This window comes from Lathamus discolor, chromosome 1, assembly GCF_037157495.1.
Source record: "Lathamus discolor isolate bLatDis1 chromosome 1, bLatDis1.hap1, whole genome shotgun sequence".
NCBI classification, from domain to species: domain Eukaryota; kingdom Metazoa; phylum Chordata; class Aves; order Psittaciformes; family Psittacidae; genus Lathamus; species Lathamus discolor.
The window spans coordinates 65,073,982-65,101,528 of NC_088884.1; the positions used below are offsets into that span (position 1 = coordinate 65,073,982).

A 27,547-nucleotide genomic window follows, 5' to 3' on the forward strand; every position below is an offset into this window, starting at 1 on the left:
TTAAACCATAAACATTCACTTTTTGTTTTTATTAAGAAAGCATGCACAAAAATAAACTCGTGAGACCACGCTCCTCTCTCCTGGCCACTGACACAAAGCACGGAGGGGCCTGCAGAGGGGGACTGGCACCGCGCACTCTGCGGAGCTCCACATGCCTGCCCAGGGCCGAACCACGCACCAACAACACACGTTTATCTCAGGGCAGAGGAACGAGGCTGATTTGCACACTGACCGGCATGTATTTACATATGCAAATGAGGCACAACTTAATACGCAAATGAGGCAAATATGAAAATGAGGAGCACTTTATACGCAGAAGGAGCCATCACAGTTGGTTTCTCTTCCGGTGGTGGTTTCAGACTTCCACAGGGCCGGCTCTCAGTAATACCCTCTGCAAAGCACTAACTGGCACCCACCGGAGGTCACCTCTCCTGGTTGTCTCTGGTGCCACTTTCCACAGAAACCCATCACACATGCTTCCGAGCTGTATCATTCCCATCCTGAGGCAGCAGAGAGAATAGCTGACTCCACGCTGCAGTTGTCTGGGATTCCTCATTTCTCTTGGAAACACTCAATGATGAACTCCCCCCCCTCCAAAACACACTTAAAAGGGGAGAAAAAAAAAAACAACCAAACAAAAACGTCCACCCTCCCAATCCAGGGAGACGCTGTCCACTTCCCTGACAAAGATCCAACTGCTTTATTCCTACAGCAAATTTAAAAAGCAATGCTAGTTCCCCACCTTCCTGCAGTCAGAGTAGAGGTTATTACTCCCCTGCCCCAGATCTGTCAAGTAGTCCTAATGTTTTATTTCTATCCTGGTTCCCTTCACTGGTGAACAGGGAATAAGGGCTGGGGGGAGGCTTTACAAAATATTAAGAAGAAACAAGAGGTCTGACAGAACGGAGCCAATACCAGCAAAAAGGGGAACAGAGGACACAGCTTTGGGGAGGAGGCATCTCAACACTCACTCCTGCTCCTGCACCTTTTCCACCTTCTTGATTCACAAGTGCTGACAAAACCTATCCTTTGGGATTTACACTAGATTCCACAATCTTCCTAGCTGAATTGCAAAGGGGTCTGACCCATCCTCCTCCATTCTATACTACACTCTTTGGCTGTTCATTTTAATAATCTGCCCCACTTCATCCTCTCTTCTAATGCACCTCTTAGAAAAAACACTCATGAGGGCCTCCCAGTTACTTGACCAGAGGGTCCAGCCCCTTGCCCATCATCTTGTCATTCACCTCCACTCTGAGCAGCAGCTTACTCTTCCCACCACAGACCATTCACACAGTGGGAACCACCACCGAGAGCCCTGTTGCTGCTGGAACTCTCGAACCACAGGCAAGAGCAGTCTCCAAAGAAATCAGAGGGCTGGAAGATCAAACAACAACTGAACAAATACTGATGGGAGAAAACCTCCAAATTTGCATATGCAAGTAAGAGCCTCAATACTATTTTGAAGAAGGGCTTGAAGGGGAGGGGGGTGAAGTTAAAAGCTCTGGGGAATAGAATTAGCTGAATCACATGTGACACCCCTGACTGCTTCTTTTACCTGATGGGCATGTAGGCTTCACCTGGAGACCACGAAAGGCAGTGTAGAAAATAGGTCAGGATTCCCTTAAAATCTCCCTCAGCTGTCACAGATGGCACTGCATTCCAAAACCCAACTTCTCTGCTACATTCTCCCTCCTCCAAACGCAGGTCAACCCTCCCAGCTCACCTCAGCTCTCCCTACCTCAGGGATTACCCTCTTTCTGTACTTGGGAACTCTACTTCTTTTCCTGCTGGTGCAAGAAAGTTCACAGAGCTAAGATCTCCTCCCCAGTGTCCCTTTAGCCCCCGGACCTTTACAACATTTACGAAACAACAGAACTACAGGCTCCCAGGGTCCACTAGGCTCTCTCACTCCAGTAGCCAATACAACAAATTCACCGGCCACCTTGAAGGGAAAGAGGGATTGTTAAACGCAAAATGACGGAGGCAGAGAAAGATGCACTCAAGGATTCAGCCTTCCAAGGTCTTTTCATGGCACCAAGGACCCATCTTTCCGCCCTCCACAGGGCACCACGCAACACGAAAGAGCCAATCTGATGTGTCCAAGGCCACCAGAGGAGGGGGAGGGCTGTGCTCAATTATTGGTAATAATAATAACAATAATAATAATAATAATAAACAAAAGAAGAAAAAGAAGATAAAACAGGACGCAAGGAAGGATTATCTTCGGCAGCATCTTGCGGTGGCTTCTCTGGCGGAGATAGAGAATATATATCTATATACAGGCAAGGCAGGGAGGCTGGGGAGGGTGGTGCTGACACCAGTGACCCCATGGCTCCCTCCCCTCCCGCGTCCTTCACAAAGGACGGGCTATCAAGTCTGTAACTCATTAGGTGATCAAGTCCCAGTCAAAATCATCGGGGATTTCCTCAGTGGCGCCTGGAGGAGGCCCTGGAGGCCGAGGGACCAGATGGTGAGCTGCCCAAAACCAACAGAAAAATAGAACAGAAAGGAAAGAGAACAGTTAGAATAAAAAATGTCACGCTTTTTGCACAGTGGGCCCTTGCACAAAAGAAAGCATGAGATTTGGGCCTTCTCCTTTCCAACAGCTGAACAAGCAAGAACACTACTGGCATGATTTTCTCCCTCAGACAGCACCTACCAATGTCTGTAGGTGGCCTGCTACAAAATTCTCCATAGCAGCTTCTACAGAGGTTAAGTTTGAGTCTCCTCAACCTTCCTTACAGCTTACTGCTGATGGACCACAAAAGACTTCAACAGAAGCTTCTTGTGTAAAGCTGCCTTCAAGCAACTGAGGGCAAGGCTGAGATAGAAGACTATGTGAAGTGAAAGAAATCGGGCCACTGAAATCCTAAACCTTGCCAGAGCTATGACAGAGTCCTAAATGGAGGGTCCCTTGTAATCCAATCTCCTTCTCTACCCTCAGTGCTCCATTTGATTAATAAGTGCTTTGGGAGAAATGCACAAAGGGCTTGGGAACCAGCTCTTTGATGTTCCCTGGTATAATACACCTTAATCATAGAATCAATAGAATGCTTTGGGTTGGAAAGGACCTTAAGACCACCTAGTTCCAACCCTCCTGCCATGCACAGGGACAGCTCACACTAGACCATGTCACCCAAGGCTCCGTCCAACCTGACCTTGTACACTGCCAGGGATGGAGCATTCACAACTTCTTTAGGCAGCCTGTGCCAGTGCCTCACATTAAAGAACTTGTTCATTATATCTCACCTGAACTTCCCCTGTTTATGTTTGAACCCATTACCCCCTGACCTATCACTACAGTCCCTGATGAAGAGTCCCTCTCCAGCATCCTCTGTAAGTCCTCTTCAGATACTGGAAGGCTGCTGTGAGGCCTCCACACATTCTTCTCTTCTGCAGTTTGAATAGCCCCAGCTTTCTCAGCCTGTTTTTGTATGGAAGGTGCTCCAGCCCCTGACCATTCTCATGGCCTCCTCTGAACTTGCTCCAACAGCTCCATGTCCTTCTTATATTGAGGACATCAGAACTACACACCCCTTACCTGTAAGGTCACCCCTTACCTGGGCGATTATATCCTGGAGAGTCCTGGGTGGAAATCTGGTACATAGGAGATGGCCCAGAGAAGAGATGGGGGGGCTGGGGTTGGCCATAGGAGTTCACTGTGAAAGGAGTAAAAAAACCCCGAAACCGAATCAACAAAACAAAAACAAAAAACAAAGAAAGAAAAACAAACAAAAAACCTAAACCCCCAAAAAATTCCCAAAACCAAAATAAACCAAACTGTCAGTGTTCTGGTCAGCTGTCTTTGCCCTGACAGGGTGGCAGCTCAGCCACGGAGCAACTCACTCAGACCCACAGGATACTGCGGGAGATGTTCAGCTTTTGGGTCCTAACTCAAAGCTATAGCTTGGTCAGAGATCTTGTTCTTTGGAGCCAGCAGGAGTTTCTCTACTATTGTAAAAGAAGAACATTTTCATCCAGAAGTACAAGCTGGCTCAATATCATCCATTTAACTCTGTATTAAGATGACGCACACCATTACAGTCCTGTCAAGACCATAATATCCTCTGTGCTCTCCTCAGAATTCAGAGTGAATCCTCCTACTTCTTGTCCAGCCAGTATTTCCCCAACAATGACGCAAGAGCTTTCTTCTTAACAGCTCCTACAGCTCTTGCCATCTGGAACAGCAATCTCTTTACCTTGCCATTCCTTTCTGTTAGTCCCATACAAAAGCCATCCCACCCCCTTCTTTTATGGGTTTACCTTTCAAATGTATTTCTGCTCGGAGAGGTTGCATGTCAGTCGTAAGCATCACATAGTAATGGTCTACCTAGGCCACAGCCATAGGACATACTAATTCTTTAAAGCCAGAGAAGCTGAGTTGCTATGAACAGCTCTAACAGCTTAGCCCCAGGTTGCTCGCTGCTACTTTGCCTGGCAAAGCTGCAAGTAGTTCAGGACACTCACAGAATTGGCCCTGAATTAAATGTCATTTTAGTCTCCCTCCTGATTACCTTGGTTCATGGACTGCTCCTGTTTGCCACTGTTCAGGGCACAAGAATCAGAGATTCGGGGGGGCTGCTGTGGGCCAACCAGATGAGGGAGCTGGCCAGTCTGGGTAAGGAAGTGATTAAGAGAGTCACAGAGGTTAGCAATATGATGTTGATCCAGCGTCCAGTTCTTCCGCTCAGCCTGGCGCAGACTCTCCATCAGCTCTGCAGGGGACAAAGGACAATGTCAAAGACAGCACTCACAATGTGGCCTTCCATGCAGTTTCTGTCTTCTACCCCTAAATCCTACCTTCCCCCCACAAGCCCAACTTCACTGCTCTTAATCTGTCACCAAACTCCTGGAGAGCTCCGTATCCAGGATAGTGTCTCACTGAGTCAGGTAGGGATGGGAAGGGAAAAATCTGAGCTTTCTGATGTTCTTGTATGAATTAACTGCCTCTGCCTCAAATTCCTGCAGTGTTCAAGAGTTTCAGGGTCTTTAACAAAACCCATGAAGAAGGACACCTCATTTTACACACAGAATCGTTGAGTCCCTGAGAAACCCATGGACTTGACACCGTTACATTGGAAAAAACCCAAAGATCTGGACCCAGCACTCACATTCTGGACTACAGCCCTAGTCACTGAATCACTAGACACAGTCAGTAAGTCAACACTGACCTGAGAATTGGGAATGCTCAATGCTAGACCAGTTCAGCCGGTTTACCATCTTGAAGCTTTCCTTCAGGGAATCAATGTTAGAGCACCAATCAGGGGGAAATGCTGGAATGAAATGGGGAAAAGATTATTCCAATACAGACTGCCCCTTCCCTCCACCCCTTAATAAAAATGATTGGTCCTCCTTCACCAAAGAGCCTGATTCTACAGTCACTGGCAATCCTTTTTCACTTGGAAGACGAGGGATGGTGCCTTTCATTTAGCCCCTGACTTTACCCTGCATCCCTGAACAGAATCCCAAACCCAGTGTGGATGTATTCTCCTTCCAATCAGTAAGAAAGCATTTTCCCTCTCAGATTTCAATCATGATTTGCTTTCACCCTTTTTCCCACACACAATTTAGGCACTATTTAGGGAAAGCTCACTTGTGGAATTTCTGTCTGGGGGCTCTTCACTGTTTCACTGTTCCCTTTTCCCCGAATGTTCTTTCCATTGCCCCTGACTCACCAAAGCCAGCATTGTTGATTGAAGCCTGTGACTGCTGCTGCTGGTGCTGATGTGGCTGCTGCTGTGGGTGGGAGTGTGGGTGATGTTGCTGATGCTGGTGGTAGCCTCCATGCTGCATTGGGGGTGGGTGCATGGACATCACTGGTGGAGGGCCATAACCTTCACCACCCTGCTGTTTTGCTCCTTGGGATGGGCAGCCCTCTGGGGTTGGAGTGTGGAGTGGGGGAGCAGCACCCACTGATGAGGGGCCTTGCTGCTGCTGCTGCTGCTGGTACATGTAGTAGTTGTGGTTGGAAGGCTGCATGTCACCAAGGAGAGAAGAGAAACCTGCCAAGTAAAAGAAGGGAACTTTAAGGGCCTCCTGGATTAAACCTCTGCTTAAATTCTGCATCTCCAATTTCACACTGCTCATCCTGCTATTTACGAAGCTTTTCGAGTGCCCTCTACAGGCTGCTAACAACTATCACCTTGAGCAGTTGCTCCAGGTTCTCTTCAAAACAAAAGGCTCTACAACAAAGCCCCAGCAAGATTTCATCTTTTAGTACAAAGTTAGGAACTTAAATTCCTCACTGGATTTTTCCTATATTTACCAAAGTAACCCGTGCTCTCTTGAACCCCTGCCCTTATACTGTGGAACCTCCAAAGGAAAAAAAAAATAAAAAAAATAAAATCACAGTACAGGGCATTACATGCCACTGACCTGAGCTACCCATTTCATACTTTGAGTGCCCTTACTTGACCATTCACAAGCAAACATCAGTTTTTCACTAGATTTAAAATCAACCCTTAGAGCTTACTACTACTGTGATGTGGCAAAAGGATGAATGCCGCCACCCTGACTCAAAATTCCCTCAAAACTCAAATTTTCCTAGGCTACCTTACAGCTGACGACTTGAGGACAAAAAACCTGACTGCTGCTAAGTTGTACAAACAGGGGCACACACTGAGGCGAGGTTCTTCTCTACATTTTTGTAGCTTGTCCATTCTACAGTACCTCACACAACAGGCATCTACTATGAGGGCCAGCATGATGAAAGCAGTAAAAGTAATATACTTTTATTTCACTGAAGCTACAAGTCAAGAGGCTCCTTCTAAAGTAGAAAACTGCCTGCACTGTGTGATGGCTGACAGCATAAGTAATAATGTATTCCTTTTTACACCACACTGTAAGTGTTTAAAGGTGGGAACAGCAACTGCAGATTGTTCTTGTTTCCCAAGGACGTCTGATCATATTCCTGCAGTCATTCTGCCCTCTTGTGGCTGCTTCCTCAATCCCAGAAATGCAAGCTATGAATGCAGCTGTAGGATCTCTTCTGCACTCTCAATCCACAAAGCTCAATTCTCCAAGGCTTTCAACAATACTAGCTTTAACACATCTGAACACTGACAACTTTTCACTCTCCTTTTAGAGAAACTCCACATGGAACAATCCCCTTCCTCTCATGGTTTCTAGCCTCACATTGTGAGTACTCCAACACGCTTTTCTCTATAAGCTTCTGCCATTTTAGTATTTGCTTTTATATCAATACAAGGTATTTTTAAATCATTATCCTCTTTATTCTGAGAGAATTAAAGGTAGCAATAGATAAAAGAGATGCAGATTTCTTATCTGCTCCTGGCAGAACTAATTACAGCATGCCAAACAAAGAAAGTCTGTTTGCACAGGCTCCTAAAAACGGGGAAAGATCTGAGAGATACCAAGGATAGATCGGTGGACAAGACTGTGTGGGCAGATACCTGCCCACCCCACATGACGCATATAGTTACTCACCATGCTGAGAGGAAGATGATTTCTCCAGCATAGATTTGTAGAGGTTTCGGAAGGACCAGCTAAGATCCTGGAAGTTGATCTCAGAGTAGGAGAACTTGAAGTCATGGTTGGCACTGTACAGTGGGGGTGGCACATCAGCCCCTTCGCGGCCCTGCCCCCCTGCTACAGTAGAGGCAACATCCACAGGACCTGCACCCTGCTAAAGAAGGTAGAAGGAAGGCCTTTAGAATGTACTAGGGTTTGTATGCTGAGACAGGGATCTGGAGACTAGATACAGGTGAACACGCACTGATATCCCATATCACTTAACTCATCTCCCAACTAATCTTCCCAAATGCCATTTGCCTAGAGAAGAATCAACCACCTCCCTCCCTCTGCAGCATGCTAGCTGAAGGAAAGGCTGAAGCCATCTCATACCATTACGCCTTTACCCTTATCCCTATCCAGCCCTTTGTTAAAATTGGCTTCCTCCTTAATTTTCCATCTCTGCAATTTCAGCTTCTTCCATTGTTTTTGTTTTTGCCTCTGTATCACAATTTTCATGATTTCCTCTATTCTCACCATTCTGCTTTTCTATTCATGTTATTCTCTCCTTCTCTTCCCACCCTTATAAGGCTTCTATCCTTTGTGCTGCTCACCTGACTATAGTTGGCAATGGAGGTGTTGCTCTGGAGTGACAGCTGAGGGGTGGCCTCAGGTGGCAAAGAGGCTTCTGTGCTGACTGGAACAGCCCCTCGGGGGCTTTTACTCGCCTCTTGCTCTGGGGAGTCTTGTGGGATCTGTGGATGGGGAAGGAAGAGAAAAGGAAAGGAGCAGAAATCAAAAACAGATGGAGAAGTGAAACAGCAGATGGGAAGCCAGCTCCCCCACTGCAGAAGTTCATGGCTTAGAAAATAGGACTGGGCCTTAATCACTGAAGAGTCAGGATAAAGGACTTTAACAAGCTTAAACTTTACTGAACAGCAGTAACAACAGCCAATCAGAAGGACATACATGCTAGTTCATTCTATCCTAGGCTTTGTCTTCCCTTCTGTATACCCTGCCTCAGGATGATAACACAGTTCAGTGCTGAAAGGACTACTAGGAACAAGAAAGGAATTCCCCCTCTTGCTTCACGCTGTCCGTAAAAAACAACACTCACGTCATCATCTGGAGGATGCCGCCTCTTGCGAGATATATCTGGACATGTATCTATTGTCCAGTAAGAGCCCTGGAAAGAAAACCCATTGGTGAATGTATGATTAAATGAGAAAGCATCCTGAAGCAGGAGGTTACTGACTTGAATGCAGCAACGACTAAACATTAGGACCCCAAGGCCCACCCTGCACATCAGACAACAGAGACTTGCATGTTGGAAAGATTCATTTCTTGCACTGGTTTGTACTGAATAGTGAGATATGATGCTACTGGTGTGGAAGGCAGAATGCTCTACACTTCCATCACTCTGAGACAGGACACCAAGAAGACAAAAGAAGGCTAAGGGGATCTGATCGCTGTCTTCAACTGTGTAAGGAGATTATAAAGAACACAGAATCAAACTCTTCTCAAAAATACACAGCACAAGAATAAAAGGCAACAAGCACAAGTTACAGCAAGGAAAATTACAGTCAGGTATAAAGAAAAATTTCTTCACAATGGTGTGGTCCAGCTGTGGTATCCCCATCCCTGGGGATATTAAACACTCAGTGGGGACCTCAATAACCCAATTTAATTGTTCCTTTGTGGGATGGGGATGCATGTTGACCTCCAGAGGTCCCTTTCAATATAAAACGGTCTATAATTATGTCTGTTGTTTTCTGAGTAAGTGTAAAGAGAACTCTAGAGTGTTATTTAGCTCACTTTGGCCTCTAATTGAAATCTGAAGAATCAGTGACAAGCACAGAACAGGTTTTCATTACAAACCCAGCCCAACATGCCAATGAAAACCTGCAGACATGTACACTGAAGTCAGTTAGGATTTCCCAGAATAAGCCATACCATCAATGGTATTTTTGAGCAGTGATCTTCAAAGATATACTACTTCCATTTACAGATGCCAACTGAACACCACTTAGTCCTTTAAATATAACCTGAAGTAAAAGGCCTGAGCAAGTGGCCCTATCTGGTAACTTTAGGATGGTGGGGAGGAAAAAAATAAATCTTTCTCTCTAAATACACAGCTTCTTGTCCCCACATTCTCCTTCTGCTTGTCTGGGTTTTGGGTTTGTTTGGTTTTTTTCTCGACAGTAATATCTGCATGCCAAGATGCCAAGTCTTGGTTTTGCTAGCAATTCCCCTTTACAATCTATATATACTAACAGAGCGTTATTAGTTCTTACTTAGCCATCAAATTCCTAAATTCTTGAGTTTTACTTGTAAATCATTTCTACAGGTTTGAACTATCTTATGGTGAATTTTTTCCCCCAACACAAAACATTTTGCAGCCTAAATAGGTAGTAGTTCTGCTCTCACTTCCATGGATCTTGTCTCCATGAAACCCACGATGTCACATCACAGTACTGCCATTCACCAGCAGCCACTACAGACTTTCATAATAGAACAGGGTAGACTAGATACACATTTTACACATAAAGATCAAGAAGAAAAAGAAACTAAACTAAGAAAGTACATTCAACCCCATTTCTCCCTTCTTCCAGTTATCTTTAAAGTCAACTGAAGATAGCAGGTAAGAAAAATACTTGCTAAAACTGTCAAGGCCCCTTTACAAGTACCCTTTAAGTGAACACCAAAGCACTGCAGTAAATCTTACTACTGCTTCCATTTCTGCCTACACTTTAGGTTTCAAATTCCAAGCATGAGTTAGAAAGGGCAAGCCCAGCTTATTCCTGCAGTTTTAAACTGCTTGCCTAGGAGCACGCGGATTTCTTACCTTCCCAGGATCATCTCTTGGTCGAGGCACCTTCCGGAAACATTTATTCAGAGAGAGGTTGTGACGAATAGAGTTCTGAGGAGACAGTAAGAGATACAGGTAAGTGCTATAACAGAAACATACAGCCTTCTGAGTACGACTGGGAGCAGGTACAGAAAATAGAAGGATGCTGCAGACTCAAAAGCCAAAGCTCACTACATATGCCCAGAACGGAGCACAACAGAATCTGTGTGAAGGAAAGGGATGGATTAGGATGAATATGGGGCTGAACCATGCAAACATCTACAGAAGGTGCAGTGAAAACAGTATCAGTGTGATGCAGAGGTTGGTAGTGATGTAGGTTTTGGGGGAGGGCAGTGGTGGTTTTGTTTTTCTTGGTTGTTGGTGGCAGGGTTTTGCACACTCCTTCTTAGAGGCCATGACATATATACAACAAAATTCTTGGAGAAAACAAGAACTTCAGGCTCTGCATTTTCTCCAGTTGGTCAACTTAACTTCACATCTGTCTTTATATTTTGCTCAATGAGGATAGCTTGCACAGAATTAAGAAAATAATTCTTATAATTAGACAAAAAGGGTACCTCAGCAACACAAGCCCTCACCTTCCAACCAATACCAGCATTTTTGTAATAGGGAAAGTTGTCACAGATCCAACGGTAGATCTCACTAAGTGTCATCTTCTTGGCAGGTGATGAGTTGATGGCATATGTAATCAAAGTGGCATAGCTGTAACGTGGCTTCCCATCTTGGTGCACTGCAGCCTCATCCTTACTCAGGGTGGCATTGGGATCAGTCGGTGAGCCTGGGGGACACTTTCGGGCAGTCCCTGGGGGTCCTGCTTGTGAAGAACCCCCTAATTTTTCAATAGTAGCCCTTAAAGTAAGCTGTGGGAGCCAGTCTATAGAAGTGAGGCTGCTTTCCAGGTCAGAGGCCATGATGCTGGAAGCAGGAGTATCTGTAAGGAGAAAAGAAAGAAAAGAGAAAGGAACCCCTGAGATATAAACCAGGTGAACCTTAAGAACAGAAACATCCATCTGCATTCCTCCTCTGCTTCTCCCCCTATCACAAATACTGGTGTGAAGATCATCCTACTTCATATACCTTATTCTCAGCCAGAAAGAATCATCCAAAACTATGACCGTGTCTCTGGGAGGACCATCCTTGCTCTTAGCAGCTGGGACAGTGCTAATGGTTAACACTGCTAGAACAGTCTTTGCCAGAGCATCCCAGCTCTTCCCAGATAAAGAACTAAGATCTCCTCAAAGGACGTGAAGCCTTTTCAGCAGCTGTATCACATTCACTCTTTTACCACGTAAGTGATATAACCTTGGGACCCTTCATCACAAGGATTACCTATAATCCAGTAGATTTACTGTGTCAAGTAAGAGAAAAATCATAGCTAAAAGGGAATACTCCCTCATGCCATATACAAAACCACAATTTAATTAGATCATCTGGAAACTCAGGATTGTGACTGTCTTAATTTGGAGATAAATTAATTTCTATCTAAGCCCTAGCCTCTCTTTTTGCCTTAGGTGACACAATGAATCCTACTCCTTAGAGCTAGGATTACATATCATTTTAAAACACCAAGATCATGCATAATACTATATATAGATAATTACATCTACCATGTTGAGGTGGAACAGACTATATAAAGCTCGTAATAGTTAAAGCTTTGCCTACCATAACCTATTTTTCCTAAATATACATATAATTTTATTAAGTCTCACTTAATTCATAATATAACAAGCAAGTATTTTTCCCTATCTGAAACACAATAAAAACTTAGTTGTCCAAAGTCACACAACAAGTTTGCCACAGGGTATAAACAGACTCTGGATCTTTCCTCTCATAAATATTATATATTTCCCCTTATAAAACACACCTGTCCAACATGGCTAGCACTTGCACTCAGGGTTTTCTACTTACTAATTATTTTATATGAAGAAAATATTTAGCAGCATGAGCTTGTATGAACTTGCACACTTAGCACACAAACTTGTATGCTGTCTTTTGTAGTAGTCAAGGCAGGAGAAAGATCATCACTCTTACTCATCACTATACCAGGAGCAATCCCTTGAAGTCTGGACTGAGGTAGCTAAGTTTCCATGGCCACAACTTGCACTCCTCTGCATTTATTCTTTGCATAACAAGAAGAATCATGTCTTGAAGGGCTGCAAGTTCTGCATCTTTCATTTTGAAATTAATCTTTGTAGAGGATTAGGCAATACTTTGACCATGCTAGTGCATACAAAAGGCAAATGCACATACATACACTTACATACACTCATGTAACAAATGAAACACAGTAAGAGAGAACTGACAGACATGAACACACTCTGCTCAGGGAAGATTCATCAGCAGACACCTCCCACCAAGTGCATCACTCAGAGGAGTGGATCAGATGAGACAGGGAGACACTCATCTGCATGAATACCAATTAGATACTCATTCTAAAAATAGGTATTTGACAATAACACAGTGTGGATGTACAGATCCAGAGACAGATGCGCTCAGCATTTTGACACAGAAGCTCCCTGTTCTTCCCCCACAACCATATGCATTATACCTTGCACTTCTGCACTTAAGTGCTCTTGCAAAACAAAAGCGCACAAGAATCTACACTCCAACATGTTTGTCTGCACTAAACCTTTAATTTTTATGCACATGCTAATCACACCCTTAGGGCTCAAACCACAACAAAATCCATCCCTCAACTGCCACAAGCAGTGGCTCCAAAGCCCTGGGCTCAGAAAACACCTCTTAACTCCACAGCTAACATTATCACTCACACTCATGTGCACACGCAGACTGAGAAGTAAAACTGCAGCACTACAGTGTCTATAGCGAGTGGAAACATTTTTCTGTCTGTGGAGGAAAGGAAAAGCCCAACTGCTACTAACTTATCTATCTACTCATCTGCCGCACTTATCACATATGACAGCGATGACTACTTGCTACACAGCTAACTAGACCATCAGAGCTGAAAAAGGCTTTCCATTATCCACTCTCCTCAAGTTGGTGCTTATTGAATATAATTGCTCTTCTCAGCTGAACTGATCTACTCTCAAACATTTTAAATTAAAAAAGAAAACAGCAAGCAGCACTATTCCTTCTTGAATTATACAACAGAATAGCACCAATGTATTCTCATCTAGTGGGGGATGGACAGGACCACTGAGGTATCCATGTCACTGAAACACAGTTACATTTGCATGGTAAGTTTACAGGTACAGTCCTCACTGAAAGTAGTACTCAGTTTGGTTTGGGAGGAAACAAACATGAACTAAATATCAGTTGAATGCTTAATTCTGTGAGTGTGCCTCATATAAATTTTAATTTCCACAGCGCAATCAGAGAACAAATTACTGCTGCTTATCATATGCATGTTGAAACCATAATGAAATATCACTGCGCTAACAATACAAATCCAAACTAAACTAAATACAAATTTTCCACCCCCACCCCCCTTTTTTAATACAAACACAGAAATCAAGACAATAGGTTATAAAAGCCTATGTCAGATTAAGATACCAGTTTGAAACACCAGAAAAATCAAGCAGCAGAAGAAAGCACTGCAGTTTGCACAGATCTTCAGATTTGCCCAGGTTATGTCACTAGAGCTTTTGGGATGATTGGCTATGCAGTGAAATGTAAGGTCAATAAGCAACATGCCCATTGTCAAATACACACGATTCTATGTATTTGTGTAAAATACACTTGTCAGGGAGGGAAGCAAGGTTAGAACTGGGTCATATTATACCCATATTAAGCAGCTGAGCATTCTCATTCCCTGCTTTATAAAAATCTTCAATGACAAAACTCCAAAATCTTAAATTAAAAAAAAAATCCTGTTTATACACATGCACTAATCACCCAGTACCAAAACAACTACTTTCAGTAAAATACAGCAGCTCTTTAAGAACATATAAGCTAGACAGTAATTCAGGACAGAAAGTGAAGACGCGGACCCAATAGGAGTCATATGGGAAATTTCAAAGCAGTGGAGTAATGCTTTTTTTCCCAAGTTTGTACTTGATCATGATACTGGATTTCTAAGTCTGTATCCTGGCAATATGGGATCTTGTAATAATCAGGCACAGTCAAACCTTAGGTAAGGTAGCACTTCCAGAACACTATCAACAGAATGGTTTGGGTTGGAAAGGACCTTAATATCGCCTAGTTTCAACCCCTCTGCCATGGGCAGGGGCACCTCACACCAGACCATGTTGCCCAAGGCTCTGTCCAACCTGGCCTTGAACATTGCCAGGGATGGAGCATTCACCACTTCTCAGTACAAAAATGATTTGGTGTAATTAGCTGTTAAATTAGTTGAAATAATACCTACTCTAACAGTAATGCTTGCTAGACTTCGTGTTGCATATCTCATTCACCTGATCCAAGCAGCACACTTGACACTACTTAATGGTATGACAGAATGAGACCACAGCCAAACCAGAACAACTTATGAGTCTTCCAACTTTCCCTTCCCAGTTTATTGCCTGGCAAATCTTCTTTCAAACTCTTCTCTTATGATCCTACTCAACAAAGGAAAAAAAAAAAAACCAAACCACTAATGACTAACAAACACACTGAACTGAAATCAAGGGTGTTTAAGAAAAATCCTACCATATTAGCAAGCCAGAATTAACTTTGAAGAAGTAAAAAGAAAGTCAAAGACCAGAATTCGTAACCTCCCACTTTACATGGTAAGTGGTAGCTGTATATGTATTTGGCTGACTTTAAAAGCCAAGCATAAGGCAGCCAAGTCATAACCACCATCAACAGCTGGAAATTGACTACAGAGTCTTCTCAAGCACTAACTAGTTCCAGTACAACCCCAAGTCAAGACAGGTCAGAGAGATGCAAAAATGACAGCTGAGCACTGACCCAAAGCTACAATTAGATGGATGACAATCTGTCTGATTCATAAGAAAAATATATAAAATAAAATCCTAGCATCGAACACCTTTTAATAACCACTAATTCACTTGGGACTAGTAATACTTCACTACAGTGTTCCAGGAAAGCTACTGCCTTATTTTGAATATCTGCAAGTAGCAAATCAAACCTCAGGCTGGAAATGCAAGCCAGCCTTGTGTCTATGAGCTAGTACTATCCCTGCAGCAGGACTGAAGAAATCTGTACTTTGCCTGCCGTACTATTCTGCAAATGCTCGCTCTAAGCCAGTCAAATCTCATCCAAGGTCACTGTTACTTATGTATCAGGACTGAAAAATGTATGAAATGTGGGAAATGGCACTCTAAGGGTCATTCTGAATGCAGTTAATAAACATTTATAGCTTGAAACATTCTCTAAGGCTGAACTCAAAGGCTAGCCAGTCATAATCAGTTATGACTAAAGTAGAGAGTCATACAATGAATGAAATAACACTGTGCACAGCCTACAGAAGATGCCTGTTCTAGAATAAATCTGTACATTTACTTTTCTATATTTACTTTCACTGTTGCTTTATTTGCTCCTACTCCAACCCAATGAAACACTACTGGCAAACATTCAAAGGAGACTCAATCTTTGAGAAGGAAGAAATGTGCAACAGGCTACCAAGCAGTGAGAAGCATTGCAGCAGAACACTATAAAAATAAGGCCACTTCTATTCAGGTGCCTGAATCCAGTGATCTAACAATATAGAACTAATACACTCAAGAGATACACCTAGCTTCTGCAGTATTTAACAAACAAAACACCTCAAGCCCAAACTAGCAAAAAACCACCATCTGACTGTAACCTTCCAGAAGGAAAAAGGTGAATGTGATGCCAATTTGAAGAAAATGCCTCAAAGAGTAAGGAAGTAAAACATAAGAATACCACATGCATGGAGAAATGGACAGCTTCTACTTTGATGGAAAAAGGTAATGTTGACATACATGTGTAAATTACACATGCAAGAAACCTGTATTCTTATACCAATACAGAGAGAGGGAAAGAATCAATTTTGCTAACTCTGGCAGGAAGAAACATTTGCCATTTTAAGACATGTGTTTTCCCTCAAAAATAAGGAGATGTGAACTAAGAGGGCAGGAACAAAACACTCATATCTTCTCCAAGCAAACATTCTCACTGAGAGATATTAGTTTCATGTAAGAAAACAGAAAAAAAGGATACCGATTACCTTCGCAGTCTGAAATAGTTATGCATCACTTTGGAAAATACTTGTGAGAAGCCTTCAGGAAATGTTTATGTTTCTGGAATCAAACACAGAAGGGAGACAGAAGCTGCTGGGTATTGTTCATAAAATGAAACCTAACCTGGAAGGAGTGGTAGGTGTCACGTCAGTGTATCAGCAAACCAGAAGAAAAGCACTGCAGTTTGAAAGTACACTTCTATCTGCAGTGCCACATGAAAGGAAGGAAAACAGTCCCTGGGGCAAAGATGTAAGAGAAATCATACCCTACAGCCACAGTTCCCTCTTTTGGCAGCAAGGTGAAAAACCTTTCCCCAGTACACTACAGGCTTGCAGATGTGGCAACAGGGGGCACATCGTTCTTGCTAGTCACAAACCACAAAGGAAAAAAGAATTCAACCAAAGGAAGTTACTGTCACCTAAGAGCACACAATGTGGTATCACCTATATGAATACAAACTGTCACAATCTGTGCCTATCTATGTCACACTGGTCTGACTATACCCCTGCTCAAAATTACCTGGTGTGCAAGACAATGTCTTTGAATGGTCAATGCTACGTTGCATAAAAGAACACAAGTGGTACTCCAATTAGGGCACCCAGAACTGGAAATTTGTTACAAGTTACACTGTAACTTACTAAGATGGTACTGAAAAGATACCAGTTAGAGGAAGACGGGAACTTTTAGACCATGCATAGCTTAATATAAATCACTGGACTATTTCTTTTATTATAGTTGCTATATAGCTATGGTTTTCCTCTAACAAACAAATCTCATCAACAAGGTTCATAGAAGTCTCAAGGAAAAATAAAACAAATTTGTTTTTGTAATAGTTATTAATAACAAATATCACAATAGCATATTTTGACTTAGGAGCTTTTGATTCCCTCCATTTTGTGAAAGGTGCAAGAGCAGCATATAATTTTTCGGTTTGAATTTAGTGAACAAACAGCACTGACTATGCATGCACACTTGGCACTAACGAAGGATGAAGACTTGTGGGGCCTATAAAGTCACCAAAACCCCCATATTGGAAGCGTGTCAGGAACCAATTCCAAAAGCAATTATGTCCTAGTTTTGTATGAAACTACTGACGAAATGGTATAGTTTACAAAACCTGACCTGCTTGTTTAAACTTATTAACAGATGGCATTACAGCCAAAGTCTAAAATACGCTCATGTCAAGGGAGACAGTATCTTTACAGACATAAAAGGCTATGATTAAGCACAGCTAGTCCCTCGCCAGATTTTAATAAGACCAACTGATCAAGTATTTTTGTTGTCTGCTATATAAGCATGCAGCAAAAATGCAGTGAGAAATCCTACACAAACATTGCAAAGACCCCTCAGCAGTCTGAAAATATGTGTTCAAAGTTAAGATTAGTTTGCTTATTAATGGTGTAAGTGGAAGTGGGGAATACATAACACCTGTCAAAAGAAACAGCAAGTGATACCGAGAATACCGGTACGCCTAAAATACTTTTGAGCATTATTTTCTCTATAATAAGACTACTATAAAAGATTTACTGTAATAATAAGCCAAATGTCCCATGACAACCCTCCCAATAACAGATTTGAAATAAGAAGTAAACCAAGCACTTTGAAGAAGCACAATGAAAATACATCACTACAGCAGAAACGTCTCTACAGCATCCCTCCATCCTCAGTAGCACTATGTAATATTTTACCATTTGAAGTAGGAACTGCAATTTTAAACATATGCCAAGGCAGGCAAGAGAAATCTTCAGCATACTGTTTAAGAACATTAACAGAACAATTACTCTTACACTGAGAAAGGTATCAGGTACTGGTTTTGGAATAATTCAAATTTATGAGCACATATCTGGAACGAAATTCTGCCATGGAAACCAGGAAGTCCGCAGGACAGAAACTGTATCCAAGAGAAGGTATTTCCCCCAGCTCTTTGGGAGCACCCAGGTTGAAGAGAAGGACTGCAATTTTAATAGCCTGTCAGAATCACATACAGTAGGTAAGCCTTCAGTACAGAATATGCAAACACTGATACTATACCCAGACTGTCTCTGAAATTAGATTAAACATCAGAAGTAGATCAGCATGCAGAATATCTTGGTCAGAAGATCTTCACATCATTGCAAAGACTGGTACAGAAACCCAGGTTAAAAGAATACGTGTATGTACTTATACATAAAAACTGTATTATTTTTCCTATTTAAAAAATGGGTCTATCAGGGGAAAATGACAGCTAACCTTGCAGTTTTATAATAGTAATACTACAAAGCTTCTATGTAAGAAAGCTCCCCGGGCTAAATGAATGCCAGCCAGGCAGAGTGAAAATGAAAATCTGACTGCAAGTGGTCAAAACCTGTTCAACAAAGGCTGAACCACTGAAAACAGATCAGTCAATATCAGCTCTGCAATAGTTGCTGAAAGGAGCCACAAGCCATTCTGTCCCACTTGTGGAAATGGGTATCAAGCACCAACAAAAACTATGTACTGAATTCACAGAAAATAAGGAAATCTGCATCAAGTGCAGATTACCCCATGTGGCCAAAATGTACATACAGCACATACTGACAGAGTTAAAATCACCAAAGCACTGCAGAAAAGCTTGTTAAAGAGGAGTCTGGAAGCAACACACAGCTGAAATTCAAGTTGGATAATGATCAGAAGACTTAAGTAGTACTGTGTGAGGTTCGTAAATTAGGTCTCAACCACTGTTTTAACACAATTCCTTTTCACTATTCTGTTAGTTGCTATTCTGGACTAAACAGAATGAACTGTCTTGCAGGAGACAAACACCTGACAATCCCTAGCCAGGCTCACAACTCATAAATGTCTGTACCAAGCTTGAAAGTCAAGAGGATTCAGAACCACAATAGCAAGGAACACACTCCCATTAACAGTTTCTTCTGTCTTAAAACACTACTATTGCTACTTGGCTTTCTGCATCCTATTCCTAAAATGCTCCATTTTGTGTATCATCCTGAAACTAAATCTTCTGTTCATTTCCTTAAAGATACTGAAAGAAGATGCTTTCTTCCACACCACTTGCCAACTTGCAACTGCAAGTAAATATTATTCCACTTTAACCCTTATCTTTCTAGTCTTTGAGATGTTGTGTCTTCACTTATGATAATTTTTAGTTACTTTAATAATCATCCTTCTTTACAACAGAAGCCAAGGAGAGGAAGGTTCATGTAATATGACAACTATCTCCGAGTTAGTTAGACCTTTCAAATGATTTTAAAACATGGACATAAGTGGTTTCCAGTATGTCTGGCCTCTGCTGGCTGGTAATTTTTCTATATGTATCAAGGAATGAGTCAGCTGAAGATGAATGTGAAGAGATGCTCATGCAAGAAATGAAAAAGCATGTCGTGTTTGTGTTGCTGGCAAAGCAAAGGACAAAACAGTAAGACACAGCAACAAATAAGACAGAAATATAAATGTGAAGACCCCTTAGAGTGAGTAAAAGAAGCTGAAAGCTTATGTGGTGGACGATAGCCAAAGAACGGGCTTGTCAAGGAGGAGGCAGCAACATGTTGATGAAACATGCCAGGAGCATAGCTTCAGTAACTGTGTTTTTAAGACAAGAAGGTAACACAGTTGTGAGAGGCCAGCAAGAACAGCTATCAGCAAACAAGATGGTAAATGAAGGAGAAAGCATAAGGGTTACCCAAAGAGACTAAGAAAGAAACTGGAGATTCAGGCCATGAATCTGGATGAGTCATCCCTATCCTGTATGCGAAGAGCAAGAAGAGTGCAAGAAACCCCACGCTATAGGCCCAACTGTGGATGCTCATAGAGGAAAGCAGAAAACAAAGGGAAATCTCAAAGGAGCTTTCTGGAGTTCCACCTTGGCTTCAGCAGTCTTAAACTTGCAGCAAATCATTCAAAAAAGCTGTTAAGGTAGTATGCCAAGTTGCATAATTGAATGTCACTGGCATGAAGGAGGTAAAGAAAAGACACAAGAAGATACCAGAGGTGGGGCTTTGTACCTAATTTAAAAAGAAAAAAAAAAAATAAATAAATTAGTGCAGGAGCTACTGAATTACTAGAACAGTAGGAGGGAAACCAGGAAAATACTGACACATAAGTCAAAGGAGGACAAGACTGGGCATGATCAAGTGTCAAAAACAGCAGGGAAGCCAAGAAGGATGAAGATGGAATAGAGACCCTGAGACCTGGCCAAGAAAAGGTCATTAGAGAACTTAGAAGCTTCAAGGGAGTTAGAATATCTATACTTAAGTCAACTTAAAAAACAGTTCTAGGCTGCAGACAGGTACAGGATCTTTCAGATTTAGAGTCACAGGTCCTTCAATGAAACAAAAATTAATCCAGGCATCATGATTTTACTGTTTCTTAATGCCACAAGAAGTGGCATACAGAGGTTTTGAGTTCAGTATCACAGTGTAATTAAGGTAATCAACAGCAAAAAGAACAGCCAGCCTTTACAAAGGGTTTTCATCCTTATAATCTGTAGCCCTTAAAAAGGATCAATACCCTATTTCAGGGTAAATGGGAAGCCATGCATGGAGAAGCACGAAGCCCAAGGTCAGACAGCAAAGGAGTAGCAGAACCATGCAGAGAACACAGGTCTCAAATCCCAGACCCATTCTCTACTTTCAAAGCTTGTCTGCTTTGTTCAGATAAAGGGAATTTCAGAGGTAACTATTTTAGCAACTTATTTTTCTCTGCAAATTTTTGATGGGGAGGGAGAATTGCTTTAGTTTTACACAACAATAGGTTTTTTTTGGGGGAAAATAAGAATTCAGAAACCTTACTCATTTAATTTGCGACCACAAAGAGTTCAGATCCCTCCCCAATTATTCAGATTTGAACTTTTGAACTTTTAACAGTAATTACGTATTTCTGCTATAACCAGCCACAGTCTTTATATAGCAGAGAGCATAAACAAAATTTGAATTGCTAATTGTAAAAACTAAAAAAGTAAATATTTTTTTCCTCGAGGTATAAAAGCTGTCACTCGTCATCTCTCCCTCATTACTCAGTCTCTCTTACACATAAAAAAACCCACACATTCCCTGATTTCTTGACTTCACATCAAGTAAATTGACCAGCTCAGAAAGATGAGGAATGAGGCCTTGCACTACTTTTCACCCCAGTTCTCAAAACCAAGATCCTGAAGTGCTGGAAGGACTGGAGAATGTCACACAAGGGATTTCCGTTCTAACCAACTAAAATCCAGCTGTTCCTGAGGAAGAGAAGAGGGCAGGGGAAAAAGGATGGTGAGAGAATGAATGACTAAAGTGCCATTCCCCAGCCTAGCAGAACTGGGTATTTCAGAGGAACAAAATTCTATTTATTATAAAGTTGAAAAAAGAACAGGTTTCTTGACGTAACCTCAGACAAAAAATCCTCTGTGTCCCCACAGGCACATAATCCAATGAAAGCCAAACCAAGAACAGGTCAAAATGCAGGTGTGAAAGTAAAAGTGGGGCCTGTAAGATTCAGTAAGAAAGGATTCATGTCAGTGAAGAATCCTAGAGAGGAGATGACGGATGCATGCCTGATGAAGAGAGAAGCAGTGATTTAGGCTTATAGGACCACAGGACAGCATGGCAAAGGGACAGCACGGAAAATGAGATGCAAACAGCAGTACAGAGAGAGCTGGGAGGAGGAGTGGGATGTAGGAGGAAATGAGAGTGAAGAAGTAGGCGGGGTGGAAATATGCTGGGCCTTAAAGGTGCAGGAGAGGAACTTGGCTGTGATACGATGCTAGGAAGCCCAGGACAGGGTTCAGGAAAGGGTTCATAAAGGACAGGAACCAGCAAAATCTGTAACACCAACTCCGAAGTTCATAACAGGATTGAGTAGAGGATGGGGCAGGTCAAAGACAGAACGATAAAACAATGGTCTAGTGCAAATCTTTGCAAAGCACCACAGACACAACATTAAATGCTGTGAGGTCTCTGAATACTGAAATATTCCCGATACTCTGAATTTTTGTTTCAAACTTAAAATGAAAATTTGCCTTAATTGTGAAAACATACTGCAGCATGCTTGCTCGCCGTAACACATGTACACAGATTTCCTTTAAAAGTGAAAAGATGAGCGGACAGAAATGTGTTACAGGTTTTTAAGCTCATAAATTCCTTAGAAGGAATAAGAAAACAAAAACAGCAGAATACATAGCAAGCAGCAATACTGACTCCTACCAAGATGATAAACATTTGGGGGTTGAACATATCAACTGGATATTTTTGCTAAAGTAACACAATATGCAAGAGCCAGCAATAGAGAGATTTAAATGCTTTTCTTTCAGGCCTCAGAGTTAACACCACTGGGGAGTTAAAAAACTTCAGAGATACTATTTTTGGCTGCCCATTAATCTAGGCACTACTCATCTTTTCAAACTTGTCTTCCAGACCAAAAATGCTAGAACCAATGTATTTTAAAGTTTCAATTCTGAAGCAGCACCACTCAGTAACAGATTCTGTAAACGGAGTACTACAAAACACAGAGGGTTCTTTGTGAAAGTTGCTGGTTACAATTCTACCCAAGGTTGGGAGAAGCAAATGGAAAAATGAGTCCAAACATATTTCATGTTTTGGTTGCTAATGACTGAGATGTAATTCCTGACAGCTGTGTGAAACGAGATAATCAGCTCAGTCCTGCTCTTGAGGGACAGCTGTCCGTATCACAGTTGCCATTAACCATACCTCCTTTCTGATACTGGAAGGAAAGGGCCAAAGATCCAAACTGTGATACAGACTGAGTCATTCACTATTAAGAAAGTCGGCTGAAGTTTAGGGAAGGAGGTAGCAAGCAAAGATACCTCAACCTCTGCAGTAAGAAAGAACTTCTTCAGACACCAGCATTTGGATGCATTTTTGTACCGGAAACATAATAAAATAAAATATAGTAATAATAATAATACAACCCAAAGAAAACCCTTCAAAAAACTATAGTAGTCACAATCCTGTCTCAGACTGGGGAATCATATCCAGCCTCAAACTGTTTACTGTATTTCATTCCAACTTTTGTGAATCCTTAGTCTATCCTAGAAACTTGCCTAAAGAACCATATTCCAAGAAAAAATCCAAGAACTTACAGAATGCATACTTAAACATTAATATAACCTCATGATCTTGCAGTAACGTAATTCTTTTCCCATAACTCTCCAGACCTTCTAATTTTATTTCACTTAATTGCTTGATCTGAAAAATGCCACACTCACAGTTCTCAGATGGGAGCAGAGCGCCCATAGGACAGGATAAGTGCTTCAACTTAAAAAGTCAACTTTTGGAAGCATGCATGTCCAAATTTAAATTTACAAACCCATATATGTGTAAACTGTCTCTTTACTTCAATGTTGAAGGCTTCATTGCTTCTGTTGAAGTCAACTCTACATTCATGGGCATTTAGGAGAATTTACTATTTACTGAGGTATCCAAATGTGGTTTTTAAAGTCTAATTTTACGTGTTCAGGTTTAATATGCTTAATGTAAATGCTTAAAGATGTAACACTTCCATTTAAATGTGTCTATTGAGTACCTTGCACATTTATGAAGACAAATACTCCTCTTCCTTTTTCTTGTATGGATACTTTTGTATAAAATAAATGGTGCAGAACAGCTGCAGTATTCCACTTCAGAGGAAACTGCATTTTCACCTGTGATAAACATGTGATGGAAATATCATGATCACACTAAAGACCTATGCTGTCTAAAAATTATTCACCTCCTTAAATGTATCAGTTTGTCCTAGCTTTTGTACTGCTGTGTTTTAGACTATGAGATCATCAGAACAGAAATTATCTTAATTTTGTGGTCAGAGTCAGCACCAACTGCCCTGTCAGCAATTAACAAATAAGTAACAATCACTCTACAGCACATGACTTCCAGCCTTATATGTCTGTCATGAACACATAAAGATCAGGCAGCTAATACAAAAATCTTACTCTTTATCATTAATAATGAAGGAAAAAAAAAAAAAAAAACAAAACAAAACCAAACCATTTAATATATAGAAAGATACTTCTTGTGGGGCATCAGAATTCTGTAAGGCTGGCACAAATATTCTGTGAAGTGCCCTGGCATCCACCAGAGCCAAAAGCACTTGAAAAATGTCAAGTCATTACTGTGAGAAAGGGGGACAGAACAAGGTAAAGTAACCCCAGGAGTATAAAAAGTCAGTTCCCCCCTTGAATGTACAAAGGCCAATATGCCTCAGTTATCTCTTCCCATGTGCTAGATAACACAGCTGTACTCAAAAACAGGCTGATTGCATAACTATAGGGCAACAGGTAGGAGGGCATCTAACAGTACCCCCAGAACATATGTATACTTCATGGTTCAGCCTACCCTCAGAGAAAAGCACCTTCTGAAGCTATGGATAACTGTCAAAATTCTCTGCCAAAATGGGGAATCACTTTGGCATCTTTTGTCTGATCTTGCTAGCAAATTACACCAAGGAGTTCCTTATTTAGGGACTCCCTGTTAACCATTGTGCTCCCAAATGGATTCCAGAAGGGTTCCTGTCCTGGCCAAGGACCCTTTGATCTTGTATTTCCTCACTGCTATCACACTGGAGAACAGAAACAGGAATATGCCAGGTGAGATATCCTTAGGCATGATTCTTCAGCTACAGGAATCTGCTTTGGCTTCATCTGATAAAGTCCCTCTCGGACTTGATTTCTCAAGGAATCACTACATTAATGTGAGAATACTCATTTGTGATTGGAAATTAACTGCCTCATTTACAAAAAGCAGCCAGCTTGGCTCACTAGCATTAGAATTAACATTTCTAGCCCCTGAACACAGCATAAAACACAGATGAAGACTAATGGCAATGGAATGGCTTCTTCTGGCTTTAAGAGCAGCTTCCACCAGCACTGTCACGATTTTCATTCCCAGGCCCCTGAATACCACAGAACCCAGTCTCAAGGGCACTCTTTCCAGAATTCATCCCACAACCCTTAGGTACATTAAGGCACACATCTCAGAGTACTAGCACTGGAATCTGAATGTTCAGCCCCCAAGCACAGCGAGGTCTGCATCACACAAGGATTTTATTCCCACAGTAATGAGCATAGTAGGACCCACATGGAGAACAACTGACACTTCAACCCCACAAGTGCATCCTTGGACAGTGGCACTAGAAATCACTGCTTCTGCCTCCTCAAAGCCTTTTGGCTAGGATTATCCTTCTCAATGACCCCTAAATGATAAGAAATTAATTTCACACTGGTGATGGTAACGGCTGAGTCTAGTATGAACACACCAGTGAAAGAAAGTAAAATAGAAAGAGCAGAGATGTTTCTTACAATTAAATAGGGCTAAGGTCTCATGTAAGCTAAATAGTGAGGGAAAGAATCAGGTCAATTCCATATAGCATATAATGGAGCTAAATAAGAGAGATGAAGAAAGGCACACAGAAAAAAAAGAAGCCTTGGGAGAGGTTCAGAAACAAGAGAGAGAAAATATTAAAAGGAAAGCAGATACAGTGACATATGGAAAATGAGAAGGCAAAAATACAAGGACCGCTAGGAATAGAGGTGATATAATGTGGTCACTCACTCTGGAAGATTTTCTGGTGGGAGGTGGATTATCTTCAGTGCTGGTTTCTGCGGTGCTGCCCTTCACGCTCCTTCTCTGAGACCCATCCTCAGAGCGTTGCTGTCAGCTATTCCAGGAGCTTCTTCAAGAAATATTTTGAGGGCGAAGGGATTGTGGATGAAATCAGGATCTTCAGTATTAAAACAATCTGTTTGGGATTGTCAGTCCCCTAAGCCTGCTGGTTTTATCCCAGGATGGAGATCCTCTCTCCCCTCTGACAGCTAACTACTAAAGCAGTGTTCCCTGGAAGACAGCCTTTTCACCGATTCTCAGATGATTTGAGAGATCAGTTTCTCCAATGTCCCTACCTGTAAACCTCTCTTCTCCTTCCTCTAGGTGCACCTTGTCCTTAACTGTGGACAGACCTGTTTCTCTAGGAAAAAAAACAATTAAATCTTGCTATCTCCGTGGATATTATTAGTAAAATCTGCCTTTTTCTTTCCCTGGAACTGGGAGGTGCGTTTTCCCTCCTTGCACAGGATATTTGAAAAAAACCCTCTTGGAATTAGAGGATGAGGGATCTTCTTTGGGATGGAGGAAGATGAGGTCAGTATTGGAAATTACCTTTATCTCCAGTGGTTAACAGCAACTGGAAAAGGGAAGAAGAGTATCTAAATCTGCCTCTGCTTTCTCTCCCCTGATTTGCTTTCTCTGTTGCCTGCTAAGCAGATATAAATAATCAAAATTACTAGGTAGTACGAGGAGCTCCTGCTTATTTCTGTCTTGGGGACTGCCTCTCTTGAGCATACGGGGTTTCTTCGGTGAAGACTGCCCTGTTACGAGCTGGTCTGGGGAAGGACTGTCTCCTCCTCTGCTTGGGGGAAGAATTTCCTCAGTAGCAGGGGGGAGTAGGTGGTAAGGGTTATTCTCCAAACCCCCAGAAACCGGGGTCCGAGAACACCTCTCCACAAAACGGGTACTGAGGGCGCTCCAGCAGGCTCTATTCCAGAGAGGAAGAGCAGACCCGATTCTAGACAGTTACGAGGGCTTGGTGCCGGGGACCTCTGCCCACCCTCGGCTCGTTAGTGGGGATGGGGGCAAGTGTTAAGCTCCCCCACCAGCTGCAGGGAAGGGGGCTGGCAGGCGGGTGCGCCCCGGCCTGCCAGCGAGGCGGGGCCGGCGAGGGGCCGCCGGGGTGTCCCCCGCCGCCGTGAGCAGGTCTGCCTAACGGGGTGCCCCTTCACGGCTGCGGATGGGGCGGGGGGGGCGGGCAGGGTCTCTCCCCCACCCCTGCAGGCTACGGGGGTGTCCCCCCACCCCGGCTGCCCGGAGGTTGTCCCTGGCTTCCCCCCAGGCCCTAGCTCCTCTTGCCCGGGCCCGGCTACCACGGGAGGCCGCGGCAGCTCGCGGGGATGAGCGGCCGCCTCCGCCGCCTTCCGCCGGGCCTCGGCTTCGTCCCCGGGGGGCTCCCCGGGTTCCGGTGCGAGGGACCCCGGCTGGGCGGCGTTGAATCTCTCCAGGCCCCGCCGCTCCCGCTCCTGGCTGCGGCTCCACTGCAGGCCCCGGCTCCTCCCCGG

General features: G+C 42.7%; 1 protein-coding gene across 3 annotated transcripts; it reads right to left on the reverse strand.

Annotated features, from left to right (window-relative positions):
* On the reverse strand, positions 1–27,547 carry FOXJ2 (forkhead box J2). 3 transcript variants are annotated; one of them, XM_065675206.1, is made up of 12 exons: positions 26,595–27,547; positions 25,992–26,112; positions 10,921–11,273; positions 10,319–10,393; positions 8,591–8,659; positions 8,088–8,228; positions 7,450–7,648; positions 5,679–6,005; positions 5,175–5,276; positions 4,518–4,718; positions 3,564–3,662; positions 1–2,478 (listed from the first exon to the last, which is right to left on the reverse strand). In XM_065675206.1, the coding sequence occupies exons 3-12, from the start codon at positions 11,251–11,253 to the stop codon at positions 2,390–2,392; spliced, it is 1,635 nt and encodes a 544-aa protein (XP_065531278.1). In that variant the 5' UTR covers positions 11,254–11,273; positions 25,992–26,112; positions 26,595–27,547; the 3' UTR covers positions 1–2,389. The 3 variants fall into 3 exon arrangements, with proteins under 3 accessions (XP_065531278.1, XP_065531286.1, XP_065531270.1); XM_065675214.1 differs by having other exon boundaries at positions 7,450–7,645; positions 25,992–27,547; XM_065675198.1 differs by having other exon boundaries at positions 25,992–27,547.

Excerpts from the sequence above, each read along its gene's own strand:
- FOXJ2 (XM_065675206.1), bottom strand. The coding sequence starts at position 11,253 with ATGGCCTCTGACCTGGAAAGCAGCCTCACTTCTATAGACTGGCTCCCA. Across the intron at positions 8,229-8,590 it reads GGCATCCTCCAGATGATGAC|ATCCCACAAGACTCCCCAGA; the intron begins GTGAGTGTTGTT and ends CCCCATCCACAG. Across the intron at positions 6,006-7,449 it reads ATCATCTTCCTCTCAGCATG|GTTTCTCTTCTCTCCTTGGT; the intron begins GTGAGTAACTAT and ends TTTACTTGGCAG.